Source organism: Oryx dammah, unplaced genomic scaffold, assembly GCF_014754425.2.
Source record: "Oryx dammah isolate SB20612 unplaced genomic scaffold, SCBI_Odam_1.1 HiC_scaffold_3, whole genome shotgun sequence".
NCBI lineage: Eukaryota > Metazoa > Chordata > Mammalia > Artiodactyla > Bovidae > Oryx > Oryx dammah.
Window position 1 is genome coordinate 91895085 of NW_024070187.1, and position 21143 is coordinate 91916227.

The window sequence follows — 21143 nt, forward strand, 5'->3', positions numbered from 1 at the left end:
AACTTAAAAGATCATATAAGTTACATATATTTTGCTATTGAAATAACAAAAAATATGGTTAAGGATAATGGAAGGAGACAAAAAATCACCAAGAATCCCTACCCAGGAATGACCATGCACAGAAATATATTTTAGTTATAAAAACACATTATATTCTGCTTACTATTTTGTAACTTGAAAGCATAACTTTGGGGTATTTTATTCCTTCTTTCTCATTTTTGTCCTAACAAGCCAAGAAGATTTAAAATGGGATGAATAAATCAATAATTAAAATAGGGTTATTATACCATTCAGATAAAAAAATTATGTCGACAGTTGATAAACTATTATAGAATATCATAAATAATGTTTCCCCAGCAATTTGAGTACTCATGAGGGATGTAGTCATTGTTTATTTTTAGCGTTAAACAAATATTTAATAAATACTTAACCGAGTGAAATAGTTTTTGTCGTTTTTTGAAGCACCTTGCTATTACTTCAGCATGTCTGAGGCTGGACTCACTGTATTATCTGCAAGAACACTTTATTCACTTATTACTAGAAATATTAAAAGCCATCTAGGTTGCTTTTTAGTTTTATTGTAATCTAATCCTTTAATCTACATTCTAGTGAAAAACTATTTTAAGGCTGTTTCTTTTGCAGAGTGTGTTAGATTGGAAGAGAGGATTATAAAGTGACAGAACTGCAATGGTAAGATGGAAAATCTGTAAAATTTACTTTACAGTGTTATTTCTTTGGACTTTATGGCTTTATCCAGTTTTAGCGATCGAGGAACTCTAGTATCCCTTCCTTCATAAAGCAACTTTATGGTACCATAGAAATTGATTCCTAAAGTTTTAGACCTCAAAAATATATGGCCATCAATCTAGGCCTTGGTAAAGGGCTCATTTTGTTTAAAATTAACCATAAATTATAGACTCAATGAGGACATTAATAGAAGGAAGTTTTTTGAAAATGCCTAGATGAAGAAAATTTTTCTTTGTAGTTTGAAAGTGAAAGTTGCTCAATCATGTCCATCTTTTTGCTACCTCATAGACCGTAGCCTGCCAGGCTCCTCTGTCCAAGGAATTCTCCAGGCAGGATTACCGGAGTGGATTGCTATTCCCTTTGCTAGGGTATCTTCCCAGCCCAGAGATCGAACCCAAGTCTCCTGTGTTGCAGGCAGATTCTTTACCATCTGAGCCACCAAGGGAAGTCTTTGTAGTTTGGTTCCAGTGAACTAATAAGCTTCAACATTACGGGGATATTGTAGTGAATGTCATTGAAATATAGTTTTCTCAAGACCGCTCATCCTAACTGGGATATCTCAAGTCATGGGGAAAGAAGTTTTCTTCGGGGTAAGTAAGTATTCAGGTTGTTCACTAATGAAGTCAGCCGACTCTCAGTAATTGTGCTCAGTAGAGGGGCTATACACAGAGGAATAAAGCTAGCTCTCCTTCCTAGAAGTGGCATACTGGAGGGGATACAGATATGTGAACAAATTCAGGAATGCTCCCTGGGCCCAGAAATTTAGTTTTTAATTAACATATTGAAAAATCATGTTTCTACAAATGAAAATGAAAAAATAGTCCATGTTTTTAGGACATTCTGTTTAGAGTTGAGTGAGTTGCATCCAGTGATTTAAAGCTGTTAAAAGGTATAATGGACTATTTTGGAGTCTAGGGTCACTGAGGAAATAATTGAGGTGTGGGGAAGAACTTAATGCCTGGTGTAAAAATGGAGGGAGTTTTAGAGCCACTCTGGGTTGAAGCGAGTACCTGGAACTGGTGTGGTCATCGGAGGTCTGAGTGAAAAGGAAGATGGGCTCATGGTTACAAACGCTTTTCCAATGACCTGAGTGGTCTTGAAAATGCAATCTATGGATTCATTCATTTCTTCTAATGCAGCATTCCTGGGTCTTTCCAGTGAAAGAGAAAGTTGCTCAGTCGTGTCCGACTCTTTGCGATTCCTTAGACTATACAGTCCCTGGAATTCTCTAGGCCAGAATACTGGAGTGGGTAGCCATTCCCTTCTCCAGGGGACCTTCCCACCCCAGGGATCGAACCCAGGGGCAGATTCTTTGCCAGCTGAACCACAAGGGAAGCCCTTTCAGTGCTTGGCTGCTAATTAAATCACAGCTTCACTCTGTTTTGCCTGTGTAGGTTGTAGTGGGAAGATGGGAAAGACAAGGTCCTTAGGGGAATATTTTCACTCCAAGAAAAGGAAATGTTTAGAAAGATACTTGCTAAATGCCTATGACATCGTAGGAAGAATTTGGAATAACAATAAATTACATTAAAAATAAATAATGGGCCTTTGATAAGTTCCAGGCACTGTTCAAATTTCTCTAAGCACATCGTCTCATCTGATCTTTTCACGAACCCTATGAGTTTAGTTCTTTATCTGCTTTACAGATGAGGAACCTGGGACACGGAAACCTTGATAAAATGGACTCACTGTTAATGACTGGTGACACCAGGATTCAAATCCAGTAGCCTGATTTCAGAGTCTGGGTTCTTAGGTCTCAGACAGCTTTGTGAACTTGAACAAATTGCTCAGTCTCTCACGTCTTGTTTCCTCATGTTGGAATAGTCATGATAATTACAGTGCCAGCTTCGTAGGGTTGTTGTTCCTGTAAGAGTTTCATGAAGTGCTGATGCACACTGACTTCCCTCTCCTCTGGGCTCAGCCCTCTCCGGTGATGGCAGAGGCCAGGAAGATGATCGAGGCCAGCCTCCTCCAGAGCCACAAGTGCCTTCTCCTACCAGCACTTCCTGTCAGCATAGGATACGTGATCAATAAACAGCAGCTGCTGACTTCATGAAGTTGTCATTTTTATTTCATCTGTATCCTGAAACTGATACTGTTTTCTTAAATCAGCAGGGAACATATATTACATTGTGCTTGAGAATGAATTTCTTTTTTCCTCACCTATTTGTCATTGCTTTTGGGGTTAAGAGTAGACTGTGGTTGGCACACAATTGTCATTTCAGAAGAATGTGCTGTTAACATAAAGAGAAAGAAATTCAGAGGTATTCCAAGTCAGGTTCCAGTATGCATTCACTTTAATTCAAGTTTTTCATGAATTGGAATGTCATCTCACCTCAGATAGGTTTTGTCTTTCTTCTATCACTTGGGGTTTGAAGCACATTCTCTAAAAGCTTATACATTTAACATTTCTGAACACAGAGGATGACTTCATTTTTCCTTGAGAGTGTTATGCACAATCCGTGTAAGTCTGTACCAGTGTTGGTATCTCAGACATGGTCCTTCAGAGAAACAGAACAAATAGGAAGCTTACATATTAGGTTGGCCAAAAAGTTCGTTTGGGTTTTTTCCGTAAGATGTTATGGCCAACCATATGTATATGTATGGGGGTGCGGAGAGGGAGAGAAAGAAAGAGAGAAAAGTAGAGGGAGGAGGTTATTTTAGGGAATTGGCTCATCTGATTGTGGGGACTGGCAAGTTTGAAGCCTGTAGGGCAGGCCAACAGGCTGGAAACTCAGGCAGAATTTCTGTGATACAGTCTTGAGGCTGAAATCTTTCTAATTCGGGAAACCTTGTTTTTCTCGTAAGGCTTTCAGTTGATTGGATGAGGTTCATCCACATGGTTGAGGGTAGTCTCCTTTGCTTAACTGATTATAAATGTTAATCACATCTATGAAATACCTTCACAGCAACATCTAGGCTTGTGTTTGACCAAACATCTAGGTACCATAGTGTAGCCAAGTTGACACAGAGGTTAACTGTCAGTTTTGGTGTCTGCCTTTGTGTGATCTTTTACTAACACTCGTGCTTTTCCCAGCTCATCCCAGTTCAGGTTAGTGCTAATAGTTTCTGACTCTATCAAGAGTTTAGCATTTTCCCTTACTTCTCTCCAATGTATTTGAGTAGTGCTTCAGTTATTCAAGGACAAAAGGATGAGGAAGTATAGAAAGGAGGACAAAACCTTCACTAAGCGACTTGTGCACTGTGAACGTTTGGTTTAGAAAGACCTCCGGTGTGCCGGGCCCAGGACACTGCCTGCTTTAGGGTACTCACAGTCTGGTCTGGGCAGGATAACAGGAATTTGTGAGTGCAGTAAAAGCATAGCAACATGTACAAGAGACAGTGGGGTTCCAGAGAAGCCATGAAGAGTCACACCCGAGTGGAGGATGTAGTGTGTAGGCTTAAGGGTTAGGAAATGATTCACTCTGAGGTTGAGGCTTGAAGAAGTGTGTTGGTTTGCAAGCTCTCTTTGGGAGAGTCAAGGAGAAGAGGGAACCAGGAAGAAGATAAGCTGTGAGGCCAGGAGGCTGGGTCTGGGGCTGTCCAATGGCTTGACCATCTAGTGTGGACAGACAGAAGTCTCAGAGCTGTCAGATTTGCTGAGGCTAGGGCGAGAGGCAAGGGCCAGGTGATGGGTCTACACTTTATCCTATCAGAGGTAAAGGTGAGCTGAGTATGAGCAGATTTAGTACCGAAGAACTGGGAAGTGAAGTGTGAGGTGCTCAAAGTACCCAATGGCAAAAGCTGCTCTTAAGAAGCTGGTTAGTGCTAGTCCAAGCGTCTCTGGACACACTCTGATGGTTTCTGCTAGTTAGCAGCACAGAGAAACCTCAAGTCAGGGAGCAGCTTGTCCTCCTGAGATTTCAGTCCAATCGATTGTTTTTACTCTGGGAATTGACAGCTCTCTGCTGCGTGCCCTTGTCTTTGGCTATGTGGGTTGACTGTGGTGAAATGGATTAGGCTGCTTTTATAGGTTCTCGGGGTTTAATCAGTACCCAGCAAGCTCTGCATGTGCCTATGACTTTCCTTTGCCTTTTAAATGTTCAGGCTGTGGGGCTGTTGATGGCACCACTTCTGTGTGCTCCTACCTTGACTGATCAGTTTTTAACTCAGAGCTTATGCTTCTTCACAGGATGCCACCATTTGGAAGCCCGATTCATGCCAGAACTGCCGTTGCCATGGTGATATCGTTATCTGCAAACCCGCTGTTTGCAGAAACCCTCAGTGTGCCTTTGAGGAGGTATGGTGTCCTAATTGTTTTCTAAATGTAAAGCTGGGGAAGAGTAGGGTGTTTGCATTTTTTCGGTCATTTTGTTTTGACATTTATCGCAACCTCTAATTGCAAAGTTTAGGAAATACAGGAGACAGTTTCAGCATATCATTTCTAAGAATGTTTTAATTTCTGTGTGTTGGACATTTACTCTGAATCAGGCACTCAAGGTTAAAACTTAAAGGTCTTACAGTGTTACCCCATTTAAAGTGTTATCCCATTTGAAGTTCTGTGGAGTAGGTATCCCCACTTTACAGAAATGGAAAGTGTAGCATGGAGATTTTAGGCAGCTTAATATGATTATGCAGTTAAGAAGCTGCTGTCCAGAGATCTTCCCTGGATCTGACAATTGCCGTAGCTACTGATACTAGCCACTGAATGCATTGCAAGTCAGGATTGACTTCTCAAAGATGACTTTCTAAAGACATTGTTTATTGTGCAACTGACTGTATCATTGGGCTACCTAGGATCATGAGAGTGAGAGTGAAGTTGCTCAGTCGTGTCCGACTCTTTGGGACCCCATGGACTATAGCCTACCAGCTTCCTCTGTCCATGGGATTTTCCAGGCAATGGTACTGGAGTGGACTGCCATTTCCTTCTCCATAGGATAGACTTTAATCAAGAAATCTCCTGGTGTTTAACCAAATGCGTGTGGAATATTTCCTCATTTCCCCTTTATTAAACTGTTTTATTTTTACTTTTTCACTATACATCTATTCTGTTGGAATTTTTTCTCCCCAGGTACTGACTCTTCTTTTTAAAGTAAATCTGCTTACAAACAACAAAAAATTTTAAGCTTCAAATTTGAACATTGGAAACTCCCTGGAGAAGACCAATTATTTTCTTTAAAAAGCTTTCTGTCAGTTTTACAAACATAGTTTATTTTTCTAGAGTTTCCCCTCCTCACTCCATAATAATTATTCTTGAGTCATTATGCCATCTAATGCTAAGAAGGTTCTGTTTATTTCTAACATCAGAGTGAAGTTTCTGTATCCCTTTAATAGTATTCCTAGATTTCTTCTTGGCTATATTTCTGGGAAGCTGAGTGTACATTAAATGTTGGTAAATTTGGTAGTATTTTGTCGTCTGTTCTGGGGCTTTCTATTTTACGAAGTGAGTACTCCTAAAAGATCTCCATTTTGCTCACTGAGTAACTCATGTCAGAATTTGAGCTGGTTTTATAAGGGCCGTGAAGACATGTCCTCCTCCACTTCATGTGAATAATTATGGTTTCATGGAAGAAGCCTTGAATTGAATGTTGGAAGATATAGATGGTGCTACTGAAACCTGGATGTGTTCTCTACCAGGAGTCAACAGGCTAAACCTGGCCTGCCGCATTTTTTTTTGTTTTGACCTGTGAGCAAAGAATGGTTTTTACCTGTTTTAATGCTTGGAACAAACCAACAGAACAGTATTTTGTGATGTGAAATTTATATGAAATCAAGTTTTAGTATCCATAAATAAAGTTTTACTGAAACACAGGCACACTCATTTGTTTAAGTATTACTTATAGCCAGCTGCTTTTGTCCTACAGTGACAGTTATGTAGTTGGGGTATAGACCATAGGTGATCCCCAAAGGCTAAAATATGTCTGGCCCTTTACAGAAAATAGTTCGGACCCTTGTTCTGTACCAAGCACGATTTTGTCCCTTCCTAATTTGCTCATCTTGTGAATTGTCTCCGCAAATGGCAACTCTTTTCTTCCCATTGCTCAGGTCAGAAAATGTAACATCCTCCCCACTTTCTCTTACATCCCATATCCAGTATACTAGCAGATTCCCAGCTTTTCCTTCATAAAACAGTATATTTCAGATGCAACTTCTCTGGTTTTACTTATTGTCATTTTTTGCCTGCATCCTTCCAGTGTCCTCTTCACTTGTTTCACTGTTTTTGTACTGGCCTTTTTCACTGTAATCTTGATATAAGCAGTTTTGCGGGGTGGGGGGGGTTTCCTATTAAAATTTAAGTCAGATCATGTTGCTTTTCTCCTTAAGTCCCTCCAATAGCTTTCAATGGCTTCTCTTCTCACTTTGAGTAACTCCTCACAGTGTCCTTTAAAGTGCTGCTATTGTTGTTGTTTAGTTGTTAAGTCCAACTCTTTGTGACCCATGGACTGTAGCCTGCCAGGCTCCTCTGTCCAGGAGATGTTTCAGGCAAGAATATGGGAGTAGGTTATCATTTCCTTCTCCACAGAATCTTCCGGACCCAGAGACTGAGCCCAGAGAAGCTGCATTGGCAGTCAGATTCTTTACCACAAGCAAAGCCAACCCTCCGATCAGTTGATTCCTCTCCCTGCTCTTTCTGCTTCAGACACCAAGCCTGCTTGCTATTCCCTGCATTTGTCTAGGGAATGCTTCTGCCAGGCATACTTCTGCCATTAAGGCCTTTGTGCTCTGCTCTTCTCCCTGAAATTCTATCTGGGTCTTCTCGGGTGGCTCAGAAAATATTTTCTGTAGTGGTAAAGAATCCACCTACAGCGAGGGAGACATGAGTTCGATTCCTGGGTCAGGAAGATCCTCTGGAGAAGGAAATGGCAACATACTCCAGTATTCTTAGCTGGAGAATTCCATGGATAGAGGAATCTGGTGGGCTATAGTCAATGGGGTCACAATAAAGTCAAACAAAATTTAGTGATGAAATATCCATCTATCTATCTATCATCTATTTATCTATTTTAATCCTTGACTTTCTCTAAGTCTTGCCTGAATGCCATTCTATTTGAAATTGCAGTTCTTCACCCCTACCACATATTTCCTGTTTCTTTCCCATGCTTTATTTTTCTTCTTGGCACTAACTACTGTCTGGACATACTCTATACTTTACTGAAAGTTCCTGTTTACTGTCTCTTTTATTCACTGTGTATCCTCAACACCTACAGTTGCACCTGATACATGGTAGGCACTCAGTAAATATCTTTTGACTGAATGAATGAATGATAGATGAAGCTAGAGAGTTGGTAAGTTCAAGGTTATGGAGAGTTTTGTATGCTGTACTGTGGAGCTTGGAATTTTATTTTTAAGTTGGTAGAATACAAATGAAGGTTTTAAGGCATGTGGGTAGGATGGCCCACTTTACTTTTTGAAAAATCTTTCTGGTTTTTCAAAGATAATGCATACTATTGGAGATAAGGAGATCAGTTCAAAGGTTGTGAGAATAATCCAGATGAAAGGGTGAATACCTGAATCAGAGCACTGGTAGTGTAGGAATTAAGAAAGGGCAAGGTTGTCCAGTGGCTAAGACTTCATGCTGCCAGTGCAGGGGGCCTGAGTTTGATCCCTGGTTGGGGATTCCACCTGCAGCAACTAAAGATCATGTGTGCTGCAACTAAGACCCAGTGCAGCCAAATAAATAATAAAAAGAGGAAAGGGTAGATTTGATAAATATTTAAGGAAGAAATTAGCAGAACTGAATGAAGTAGGAGGGTGAGAGAAAGGAAAAGGAAAGATGACTTTCATATTTATGAGTTGATGACTAATTGGTTAGCAGAGCCACAAACTGATATTGAGAATATAGGAGAATGAGGAAAAGAATCCCATCTGGGAACAAAATGATAATTTCAGTTTGGACACATTGAGTTGGAAGTGTTCGTGGAAGAGAAAGGTAGATATGTCCAACAGGCAGCCGGACATGTGACTGTAAAGCTCAGAGGAGAAGCATGTGCTATGCTCAGTCATGTCTGACTTTGTGCAGCCCCACGGTCTGTAGCCCTCCATGCATGGAATTTTCCAGGCAAGAATACTGGAGCAAGTTGCCATCTCCTCCTCCAGGGTATCCTCCTGACCCAGGGAAACTCACATCTCCTGGGTCTTCTGCATTGGCAGGTGGATTTTTTACACTAACACGACCTGGGAAGCCCAGAGTTGGAGATATAATGTGGGTATCAGTAGCAGGAACACAGGAGTGCAAACTTTTAGGATGAGTGATCTCATCCAAAGAGATTATGTGAAAAAAGAATAGAAGATCAAAGACGGGATTTGGGTAGCACAGTCATTAAAGAGAAGTTGAACATAAGAGAAGAAACTTAGGAAGATTTAAGAAGACATGGTCAGAGAGGTAAAGGGTAAGAAAGGTCAGAAGAGAGAAGAATGTTGTGATAGCTAGGAGAATAGAGTGTTTCCAGAAGGAGTTTATATCGACAGTGTTGATCCCACGACAGAGAGAAAGTGTGAGAAAATTTAATCTGTTTCATTGTGTTTGGCAACATGTTGGCCACTGGTGGTCCCACTGAAGTTGGTGTCAGTGAAGTGGTGGGTGTGGTTGCTGTATTACAGAGGCTTGAGGAGTGGATGGATAGTGGGCCTTGGATGGCCAAGTACAGGCTACTCCTTCAGGGAGCTTCACCGAGAATGGAAGAGAGAAATGGGACATTAGGTGCACACCACTACATCTGTGAAGTTTCTTTGAACCTCCATCCCCAGTCATCAAGCCTCCTGGGTGTTGCCGTGTGCTTTGTGCTTACCCTTATTACTGCCCTTGACCAGACTACAAATGTCTGTGTATTTGTTTGCTTCTTCCTCTAGACTCTTAGCTCCTTGAGAGCAGCAACCCTCCTCTTCACTATATGTAGCCCATCAAACAGCACAGTGCATGGCACACAGAAGATACTTAATCAATATTTGTAATATGACCAAACAAGGGAAGGAGAGGGTTTTTTTTTTTTTTTTTTGGCTTTTGATATTTCTATGAACTTGATATTACTATGATCACCTTGGGAGGCAAAGGGGAATGACCTTGAAGAGAGAGAGAAATTGAAGATTTGGAGAGTGGGGGAAACAGAATGATAGAACTAGAAAAACCTTTAAAACTGATTGTCAGACTTTCTCATTTTATAGACCAAAAAACAGATTTTTTCGTTCTGTAGTCACTTGCTCAAACATACAGCACTAGTAAGTGGCACTCCCATGACAAGGACCTTCGTTCCTGGCTCATGAGTCAATGTGATTTCTACTCCAGCATGTTGCTTTTCACATCTGATGGGTAGACTTACATGAGTTCATGGCACAAGTTAATGAATCACCTTTGTCAGTCAGTCAGGTCAGTTGCTCAGTCATGTCCGACTCTTTGCGACCCCATGGACTGCAGCACGCTGGGCTTCCCTGTCCATCATCAACTCCTGGAGCCTACTCAAACTCATGTCCATCGAGTGGGTGATGCCATCCAACTATCTCATCCTCTGTCATCCCCTTCACCTGCCTTCACTCTTTCTTAGTATCAGGGTCTTTTCCAAGGAGTCAGTTCTTCACATCAGGTGACCAAAGTATTGGAGTTTCATCTTCAGCATCTGTCCTTCCAATGAATATTCAGGACAGATTTCCTTTAGGATGACTGGTTTGATCTCCTTGCTGTCCAAGGGACTCTCAAGAGTCTTTTCCAACATCATAGTTCGAAAGCATCAATTCTTCAGTGCCATTGTACCCTAAGCTAAATAATTATTGTTATTAATAGTACCTTGGATTCCTATCATTTTTTAAAAAAATTTAAAAATCTATTTTGCCATTTATGTTTTGCTCCTGAATTAACTGGAAATAACCTAATGTCAATTGTAGTTCTGTTTAATATTTGTATCTCTCTATCATCTATTTTTCATATCATTATATATAATAGAATCTGTATTCTTATCCTGTATCCATATAGAATAGCTAGCTACAGAGTCAAAGAAAAAGGTCAGAGAGAGACAGACAGATATGAGAAAAACTGAAGGAATGAGAACAGAGGCTTTTAGAATATTGACTGTCTAGCCTGGAGCCAACCTTCAGGATTTCTGAAGAACATATATACAGAGAGGACAATGCCGTGAAAAAGGGTACTGTATTATTAATGCATGGAGGGATTTTTGGCTGCAAACTTTAATGCAGAATATTTACCTAATCAAGTTGTGATAAATTATATATATACATGTACATATACATATGTATCATATGCTTAGAAGAGTACTGGCTATTCTAAGTACTCTGTTTTAGCTGTGATTATCCCATGATCATCATCATTATTGTTAGTTGGTTCCTGTAGATCCTAGGCAAGCAATCTTCATTGGTGTCTTGTGCCCAAGCCACCACTTCTTAAGCTCCCGGTGCAAAGCCTGCAGGGCAATAGGCTTATGTGTTCCATGCATCCCGCAACTCGGGCAGCTATGTGTGGTTACACGCTAAGGTAGCAAGAACTCCCTGTCTTTCGTTCTCCCAGTCCTACATGCAAACTCGTCACTTCTCCTTTAGCCCCAATCACCTCTTTTGTGTTCCCACAGGAAGTCAATAGGTCAACACTCAAAATAGGGAACACCTACTCACAAATAAATAATATTATATTCATAAAATGAGTTTTGAGGGGCAAATCTGAGGATAGATATATAAATATATAAATCAAATCTGATATATAAATCAAAGACAACTAATTTGGGGCATAAAATATCCCTTGAAGTCTTCCATCTTGCCTACCTTTCTCTCTGCTTCCATATGAGAATATAAGCAACACTTGGATTATCTCATTTTAAATCTATATGCTCAATAGAATTTAGGTTAATATATTTTCTATATTTACTGTCTCAGTGGAAGTTAGATAAGTATATGTTCTACTTGGGGTTCAGGGGGCAATTTTGTGAGTAGTCATTAATGTTGCACTGTATATACAATTTTATAAAATTCCACACCATATGTTTTATCCTTTATTAAGCAAATAAGAAATTGTTGATCACTGTTACTCGTGTATTTATCTGTTTAGTAGATTAACAGTTATGAAATCATAATTTTATTCTCCACCCACTTTATTGGGTGGAGAATATACATATTGTAGATGTAGTTATATTTGTAATTGTTGTATGTACAATTAATATTCTCTTGTAGGTACAATTCTTTTTAATGGCCACAGCCCCAAGTAGCAGAGAAATATTAAAACACATGTAATGTTTAGAGTCTATCAGCTGAATTCTTTGTAGACTTTTATTCTGTGGACAGGTCATGATTTCCTGGTTAATTCAGGATCTCTTACCACCATTTTTGATTAAAATCACTAATTACCTGTTCTGCCACATTTCTAGACTTGAGGAAATGCTAAGAGCAGGATAAATCCAGAGGTCTAGAAGGCTATTATTTTGTGTAGGGGGGTCATGCCATGTGGCATGTGGGATCTTTGTTCCCTGACCATGAATTGAACCCGTGACCTCTGCATTGGAAGCACAAACTCTTAACCACTGACCTCCAGGAAAGTCCCCAGCGGGTCTAGAAGGATCCTTAAGCCCCAAAACCCCACATACGTGCCACAGTTTTAATCTTCTTAGATAAACAGATCCTTCACAGTGCCAAATAGATGGTTAGTTAACATGTGACAACTTCCCAGTAAATCTTGGGGTATCATATGGATGTCTATTCTCTTGAAAGCATCACGTATTGATAAGAAACACAATTGCAATAGCAGAGGCCTTGCTAAACAATGTAGATCTTTCTTGGAGCCCAGGAATTCTAGCCGGATACCCGCAGTACATGTGATACCTCCCCAGAGATGCTGTTTCCTCTCCCAGCTCTGTCCTTCTGTCACCTGCCCCTTGCGCTTTGCAACTCTGCCGCAGGTAAAAGTCAACATTAGAACTCCAGCTCCCCCTCCCCCTCTCCTCCCCTCCTCCCCACAGCCCTCCCGTTGCTGGCTCCATAAGACCTCTATAACATGTTAGAAGACCTGCCAACTCGGTGGCTAATGCCGCCCAAGTCTTCTCCGTTACAGGGAAATACAGCTCTTCTATCACCCCCAACTGCTTTTCTGGTCTGACACTCACGTGGAGCATTTCTATGTTTCTAGTGAAGAAAATCCTTCATTACATGTGAAAAGGTGTAGACCATTTTCAAGGAACCCACTTTCACAACGGGGCTCAGTAGCTTTGAGAGAAGCTCATCATGACAGAGAGTCCTTTTTGTTAGTGTGTTCTGGTTATCCTTGTTATTGTTGTCACCCGTGGCAACTCATGAGATTTATTGAATTCGATATGACTGTGTTCACTGCTGCTATTTTACACTGAGCTGCTTTTAAATGTTCAGGGGGAAGTGCTTCAAATACCCGCCAACCAGTGCTGCCCCGAATGTGTGCCAAGGATGCCTGGATCTTGCCATCATGAAAAGAAAATTCATGGGGTAAGTATTTTCTAACCTGTGGTTGATTCCTTGTCTATAGATCATTGACAAAGGAAAGCTGAATGCTAAACTTGTGTTGACAAGAGAGGATTTTTTTCTCCTTTGTTTGGGCTAGGGAGGACCTCAGGCTTATTTGACTTTCCGTGGGCACTTAGGTTTCTTGGATAAGATTAAAACTATCCTATTTATTTCAGAGGCCCAGGTAAATATTTGCTGATTGAATTTGTGTCTGTCTAAAAGGTAGTCTGAGAATGTTGATGATGAAGAAGTTGTAATGCTGAATAATAAAAGGCCACCTTGCTTTTGTGTACCACATAAATTTTTCACTTGATTTTATGAACAGCCCTGAGTAGATGACTCCTGTGTTAAAGATGGAAGAGTTGGATTGCAAAGAATGGAAGACACTGGCCGCATGTGTTACCCACAGGTGGTGTAACTTGGCCTAGAGCCCTGGACTTCTGACTCCTCATTCAGTGTGGAGTTCGTAAACTTCAGCACTATGCACACATTAGGCTTTGTGATGAGGACCATCCTTTGCAGTATTGGATGGTTAGCATCATCTCCAGCCTCTCTGTACCCATCACCTGTTAGTATCCTCTGCAGTCCTGACAACCAGAACTGTCTGTAGGTGTGGCCGTCTTTCCCCTGGGGAGAGGGGCAAAATGAAAATGCCCACTCCCCTCATTTAGGACCACAGTGCATGCATGCTAAGTTGATTCAATCGTGTCCGACTCTGTGCAACCGTATGGACTGTAGCCTGCCAGGCTCCTCGGTCCATAAGATTCTCCAGGGGAGAATGCCCTCCTCCAGGGGAACTTCCTGACTCAGCAGTCAAACCCGAGTCTCTTAAGTCTCCTGCATTGGCAGGAGAGTTCTTTACCACTGGGGCTACCTGGGAAGTCCATAGCACCACAATACTAGGAATCAACCCTCAAGTTCTTTTATTACACTTTCTCATTCCAGATCCTGCAAGATTAGCTTAGAGATATTAAATACTGGTTTAAAAGGACCATTGCAAGGACTATAATAGAAATTTTGAAAATGGTGGCTACAGTTCATCTCCATTCATGCTGGCATACTCCCCTGAGGCAGCAGGTGAAGCTGAGTGTGATAGAAAGACACTTTTTGCTTTAATCTTCATCTTCCACCTCATACAAAACTTTCTCCAAGTTAGTGTCTCTACCCTTTCAGCAGAGAGCATAGGTTAGCCAGAATTGATATACCTAGTCTCGGCTGCTATTCGGGGTGCATACCTAAAACTCAGTGGGGACAGTGCCCATTCCCCTGGGACAGGATCACCTCACTTAGCCACTGGCTCCACATCACCCGAGGAAGCCACTCTTTCACATCAGCACAGTATGGTGCTGAATAATAGCATGGTGTGTGATCCGAATGGTGGGATCTGTGTCTTCATACCATGTGTCACCCTGTGCTGCTTGATTTGGGGCTTCCCTGGTGGGCTCAGCAGTAAAGAATCTGCTTGTAGTGCAGGAGATGCGGGTTTGATCCATGGGTGGCAAAGATCCCTGGAGGAGGGCATGGAAACCCACTCCAGTGTTCTTGCCTGGAGAATTCCAAGGACAGAAGAGCCTGGTGGGCTACAGTCCATAGGGTCACAAAGAGTTGAACATGACTGAAGCAACTGAGCATGCATGCATGCGATTCAGTGTTATGTAGGGTGGTGGAAACCACACTAGAGGACCTCCTGTGAAATGGAAGGTGCTGCAGGGCAGGCTGGTGTTGGAATTAACGAAAGTTCATAATGATTGGAACAGGTGTATGGATCAAGGTCAAAACTCCCAAGCTGAACTTTTCAAGTGAGGGAGCCCTAGGATGTAAAATAAGTCCAGGATCTGGAGGAACAGCAAACATCTCAAGTAAGAGGGAGTACCAGGGACTTGGGACAGCAGAGCTCAATGACTCTCTGCATAGCCTCTCACTTGTCATTTGCTTGCTTGTCTTCTGTTCTCGCACTTGTGAGATCTTCTTTTCTTGATTTAAGATTTCTGAGAACATTGACAATATTTTGTGTACCTTCACAGTGATCTTCCTTACCTCCCACCTAACCTGACTCTTGGCACTGAACTTTTCCCAGAGTAGGTGCTCAATAAACATCAAGACTTAAACAATGAGTAAATCCTGCTCCAGCTTATCCATATCCTTGTCCCACAGGCACGTTGATCTTTGACCACCTGACCTGTTTGGCGGGGGGCTCAAGGACCACAGATCTGCAGATGGGTTAGTTAGAAACCTGCTTGACCTTCTACTTTTTCAGGAAGAGTTTTGAAAGTCCTTTTTCTCCCCGCCTCCCTTGCAATTCACCCCTCTCTTCTAACACAGCACACGGAAAGCTCTAAACTGGGTAAGACAGCGTGCATGCTTGTTTTCCCATATGCAACTTTTAGAATCTACTCCCCCGGAAAGTGTTATAATTATATTTCTGCAACTTAATGTAACTGAGAAGAAGGCTGGATTTCAGGAACTGTAGTTTGAAGGAGAAAAACAAATCCCTAGTGGTTTACTTCTCCAAATAGAAATAAAAGAACGGCTTTTTTAAAGTTGAGATAAAATCCTCTACTTTCAGTTTTAATCAATTTAAAATGATCATGTTTCTTGTCTTTCTGTTCTTCTTTCCTCTCTTCACCTTTTTAGATGCTTGCCAAATCCTTCTTAATGTTATTCATTTCCTTGAGTGGGTTAAATGCCTGTCTGTGTTGGGTCTGAATCTCCCCTTGTCACTTGCATCACTAGGATTGTTCCTGAATCTTGGAGCCTTTTCTGTTTTGCTCCCTTGGCTTCTTTTAGAAAGCAGTTTCCAGAGCACTGCTTCTCCTGTTGAACGTCGGTAATCCTCTCTTTAGCCTCTGGCTTGCATCCCATAGGGCGGGTTATGGAGTCTCTCTCCCTGTAGATATAAAATAGCCTGATGTTTTGAGAGCTTTGCAGTGGTGAAGTGGAAGCTTTTCCCTGAAAAAGAGATTTAGAAGTGGCTTTAGGGTAGAGTAAGTGTAGCAGGAAGAGAATCTCTTACAGCAATGCCATCCCCAGAGAATAGTTGAACGGAAGGAGAATCAAGACTGGGTTGAGCTCAGGGTGGCACGACAAGGCCACCTTTAATGAAACAACTTCGCCTCATGAGGGGACCTCTTTTTCTGGCATCGTGGGCTGGTGTTCCAGCAAGTCCAGACAAGCCCCCACATCTTCCTTGGAGTGAGAAAAACACTTGAGCCTTTTGGCCGACTCCAGGTTATTTAAGAGTTTTGCATGGGCTTATTACAGTCAGCATTTGGGAAGACTGTTTCATCCATGACCTCCCAAAGCTATCCTTTCAAATTAGCTTTTGGATCTCTGCCCAGCCTTGCCAACCAGTTAGGGAGACAAGCCTGAAATATGTTTTCCTAGAGTGTTGGAATGCTTTTTCCCTGGTCTTTTCCCCACAAATTAGCTTGTGGAAAGGAGGAGAAAGGACCTTAACCTCTTTCTTTTCCTCTTTACTAATTTGATCTCAGCACCAGATAATGTCCTATCTGAGAAGATGGTGCTTGGAGACTTGCTGAAAAAGAAAAGTGGCAGGTGGTAATGCCCCAGTGCCCGCATCTGATTGAGCACAGGAGCGTGGAAGAAGTCTGCTTGCTTTGCCTGGCTGTGAGGCTAAAAGGAGATCTAATTTATGTGTGTGAGGGAAGAGATGAATATTGAATTCTGCAGCCTTGTTTTCATCAAAGTAGAGGATGTAGTTACAATATGCACCAAACATCCCCAGATATTTAGTATTCTGGATCTATAACATCATAACAGGAACAAATTATATAAAGAAAAATTATTTTTTTGTTCTGTCTGTAAGCCAGGCAAATACTTTATGACCATATCTTTCCTTTGGACTTAAGTCAACAGCCAACCCGACTTGTTATTTGGCTATGCAAAAGAATATGTCTAAGATGTTGTCTGCAGAATGTGCTTTTGCCCAGTGTCAAAGTCTCATGTTTCTGAAAGCTATTAATGATGTTGGGATGGTACAGCTACAACACAGGTCTTACAGGAGCATTGCTTTGTATATGCATTATTTCTTGATTTTACAGAGCTTTCTTTGCTGTTAACTGTGCTCATGAAAATTAAAACATTTGTGACTATAGAGAACACAGTGAGATTCAAAAAATATGTTTATCTATCATCTATTAATATCTGTCCCCTATCTGTCATCTATCTATCCATCTATCTTTCTGTCTATCTATCTATCCATCTACCATCTATCTGCCTACTTCTCTATCTACCTATGATCTAGCTATCTATCAGCATGTATCAAACTCCTTGATCTTGGTCTCCTTCTGGTGAGAAAGGTGTCACTGATTTAGGAATAGGAGTAGGAGATGAAAGTGAAGGTGACTTTTCTCAGAGAGGTGAGAGTAATTCTTCTCCATCATTCTGTTCAGTTTGGATCACTGTCTGGCTTCTGTGGCTTTGACATCAAGAGTGGAATCACCCTGACAAATGTTCTTTGTTATCCCCATAATTCTCAAGCTTATTGTGAAGGGAGAATCCGTTGCTTAAATTTTATGTCTCTTGAGATAGATAATAGATTCACATCATTGGAGAGCTTGAAGGTACCAAAGAGATGAGCTAATATAGCCCTCTCGCCTTAAAGTTGAAAACACTTTGGTGATTGACAGGTTGTTATTATAATTAATTTTTGTGGTCTCAGTCTGAGAGGTGGTATGACTGCAAATGTTTGAGAAATGACAGCTAGTGTTTCTCAGTAGTAACAGAAATGAGCTCTTGTTTTTAATGTCTGGATGTTTAGAAGCAATCTCTTAACTTTTAGTAGGATAAAGATGTTCACTTCTAATTACTTGATAAGATGCTTTCAAATTTTACTTGTTTAAGATATATAAATGATTTATTAGATATTTTAAACAGTACTTCTGCTCTCTGATGACAAAGTGAGTGTTAGTTTATTGGTGAAAATGTGGGAAAAATATGCAAACAGAAAAAAAAATCCACTAGTTATCTCCAACTATGAAAACCACTATTGTTTCCTCAGTTGTTTTTTTTGGTGGGGGGCGGGGAGATGGTAGTGAATATGGATGGGTAGATTGATAGAGATATACATGGTTTCACATAATTGTAATTATACTCTGTGTGCAGTTTATGGCTTAATTTTTATATAACATGCAGTAAATAATTCCCCAGCATACTCTTGGAGAATGTGGTTTATTATTATTATTTATTTATTTTTTATTATTAGAACATATAATTTATATTTATTATGTGCCTATTATTAGGCTTTTGGGTAGCTTCCAATATTCACTAAAATATTTTCAGTTTCACTGTAATGAACAATGAGATGGAATTCTTTGTATTCAAACTTTTTTGTGTGTCATTGATCATTTTCTTCAGATAACTTCTTAAAAGTGAAATTAGTAGGTCAAAGCATCTAAAGAGTTTGAGTATTGAAGCTGTGACATCTACGGTCATTAAAATTCAATTTTAAGTTGTCTCCTTGTAAAGATAAATGCAGTGGGAATATTACCAATAGTACAGCTTTTTTTCAAGTCTGATTACCTAGGGTAGTTGCTGCCTGGCAGAGTTGTTCCAGGTGCTATCATGAGACAAGTCTCTGTGTAGGAGAGTCCCATTCCACTGCAGCTTTACTAACAATAGCTACTGTGAATTTTAAACACTTCCTATATCTGATATTAAAATATATCATTTAATTTTATTAATATTTCTTTGTAGTTAATAAAGTTCTATATTTAAGTTGACTATTCTATAAGCTTGTTGCTATTTTTTTTCACTGGGATTTTATTTCTTTTTTAAGAAATATAGTACAGTGTACTTACAATATAGTATTAGTTTCACATGCACAACAAAGTGATTCAATATTTTTATATATCACAAAACGATCACTACTGTGAGTCTAGTTACCATTTGTCACCATACAAAGTTATTTCGGTATTATTGACTACATTCCTATGCTGTACATTATGTCCCTATGAGTTATTTATTTTATTAGCATAACTGGAAGTTTGTACTTCTTAATCCCCGTTGCCTCTTTCACCCGTTCTCCCATACTCCCTCTGCGCTGATGACCACCTGCTTGTTCTCTGTATCTCTGAGTCTGCTTCTGTTTGGTTTTGTTTATTCTTTTGTTTTACTTTTTAGATTCCATATATTAATATTAGTGAAATCATACAGTATTTGTTTTTCTCTATCAAACTTATCTCACTAAGCATAATTAGCCTCTAGGTCTATCCATGTTTTTGCAAGTGGCAAAATTTCATTTTTTATGGCTGAGTAATATTTGTGTGTGTGTGTGTGTGTGTGTGTGAGTGTGACAGCTTCTTTATCCATTCGTCTCCTGATAGACACTTAGGTTGCTTCCATATCTTGTCATTAATAATGTTCCAATGATATGAACATTAGAGTGCATATATCTGTGTTTTTGTTTTCTTCAGATAAATACCAAAAGTGGAATTATTGAATCATATGGTAGTTTTATTTGTAATTTTCCCTCAAAAGTTAAATCTCCACACTGTTTTCCATAATAACTATATCAGCTACATTCCTTCCAACATTACATGTGGGTTCCCTTTTCTTTATATCCTTGCCAACACTTGTTACTTCTTGTCTTTTTGATAATAGTCATTCTGTCAGGTGTGAGGTACTATCTCATTGTGGTTTTGATTTGCATTTCCCTCATGACTAGTGGTGCCATGCATCTTTTCACCATCCTGTTGGCTATCTTTGCATCATTCTTTAGAAAAATGAATATTCAGGTCCTCTTCCCATTTTTTAATTGGATTTTTAAATATTGAGTTGTATATGTTCTGTATATGTATATGTTTTGGATATTAACCCCATATCAGCTGTATGGTTTACAAATATGTTGGTTTTAAGCTGATAGTCACTTAAGTTTGAACACATTCTAAAAACACTAGATTTTTACTTCCCCTGCAACATGTTTTATGTTTTTAATGTCATATTTTACATTTTTTACTCTATTTTTTAACTACAAATTGTAGTTATGGTTGATTTTCCAATTTTTGTTTATTTAATTTTACTTGCTTTTCAAGTAGTTGATCTTTTGGCTTTACTATGTATATGCCTTTACCATGTATATGCCTTTACCAATGAGACTTTTTTGTTCATATGTTTTCTTGTTTCTAGTTATAATCTTTACTTCTAAAGAAGATCCTTTAGCACTTTTTGTAGGGCCAGTTTAGAGGTGATGGACCCTTAATTTTTGCTTGTTTGGGAAACACTTTATCTTGCCTTCAATCCTGAATGATAGCCTTGGTATCAAGTATTTTTGGTTATAAGTTTTTTCCTTTCAGTACTTTAAATATATCACACCACTCCTTTATGTCCTGCCAAGTTTCTGTTGAAAAATAAATTGATAGCCTTATGGGATTTCTCTTGAGTATTATGCATTGTATGCCTCTTGCTTCCTTTAAAATTCTCTATCTTTTGCTGCATTAATTATGATATGTCTTGGTGTAGATCTCTTTGGATTCATATTGTTTGAGGCTATTTCCTTCCCCATGTTAGGGAAATTACAGCCATTGTTTCTTCAGGTAAGTTATCTGCCCCTTTATTTCTCTCTCCTCCTTCTGAGACCCTGATAATACAAATGTTGGTGTGCTTGATACTGTCTTAAATTATCCTCATCTTAAAAAATTCTTCTTTTTTTTTTTTTTTTTTTTTGCTGTAGTGATTGGGTGATTTCTATTAGTCTTTCATGTTCCTTATGTATTCTTCCATATCATCTAGTGCTCTTGACACCCTCTAGTGTATTTTTCATTTTAGCTATGGTATTCCTCAGTTCTGATTGTTTCTTTTTTATATTTTCTAACTTTTTGTTGAAGTTTTCACTGTTTTCTGCTATTCTTCTCCTAATTTCTATAAGCATCTTTATGATGCTTGTAATAGAGAATTCAAATTTTTGAATTCTTTATCAGGCAATTTAGGTAAGGTAAGGTAAGGTGAAGTCGCTCAGTCGTGTCCGACTCTTT

The 21143-nt window shown here is 39.7% G+C and overlaps 1 protein-coding gene across 1 annotated transcript in view; it reads left to right on the forward strand.

Moving 5' to 3' along the window:
- Positions 1-21143, forward strand: part of FRAS1 (Fraser extracellular matrix complex subunit 1) — a 507275-nt gene that overhangs the window by 188996 nt on the left and 297136 nt on the right. Inside the window, exons 3-4 of the mRNA XM_040237169.1 lie at positions 4880-4987; positions 13042-13134. Of these exons, the coding sequence (XP_040093103.1) occupies positions 4880-4987; positions 13042-13134 (201 nt within the window). The remainder of the gene's footprint in view (positions 1-4879; positions 4988-13041; positions 13135-21143) is intronic.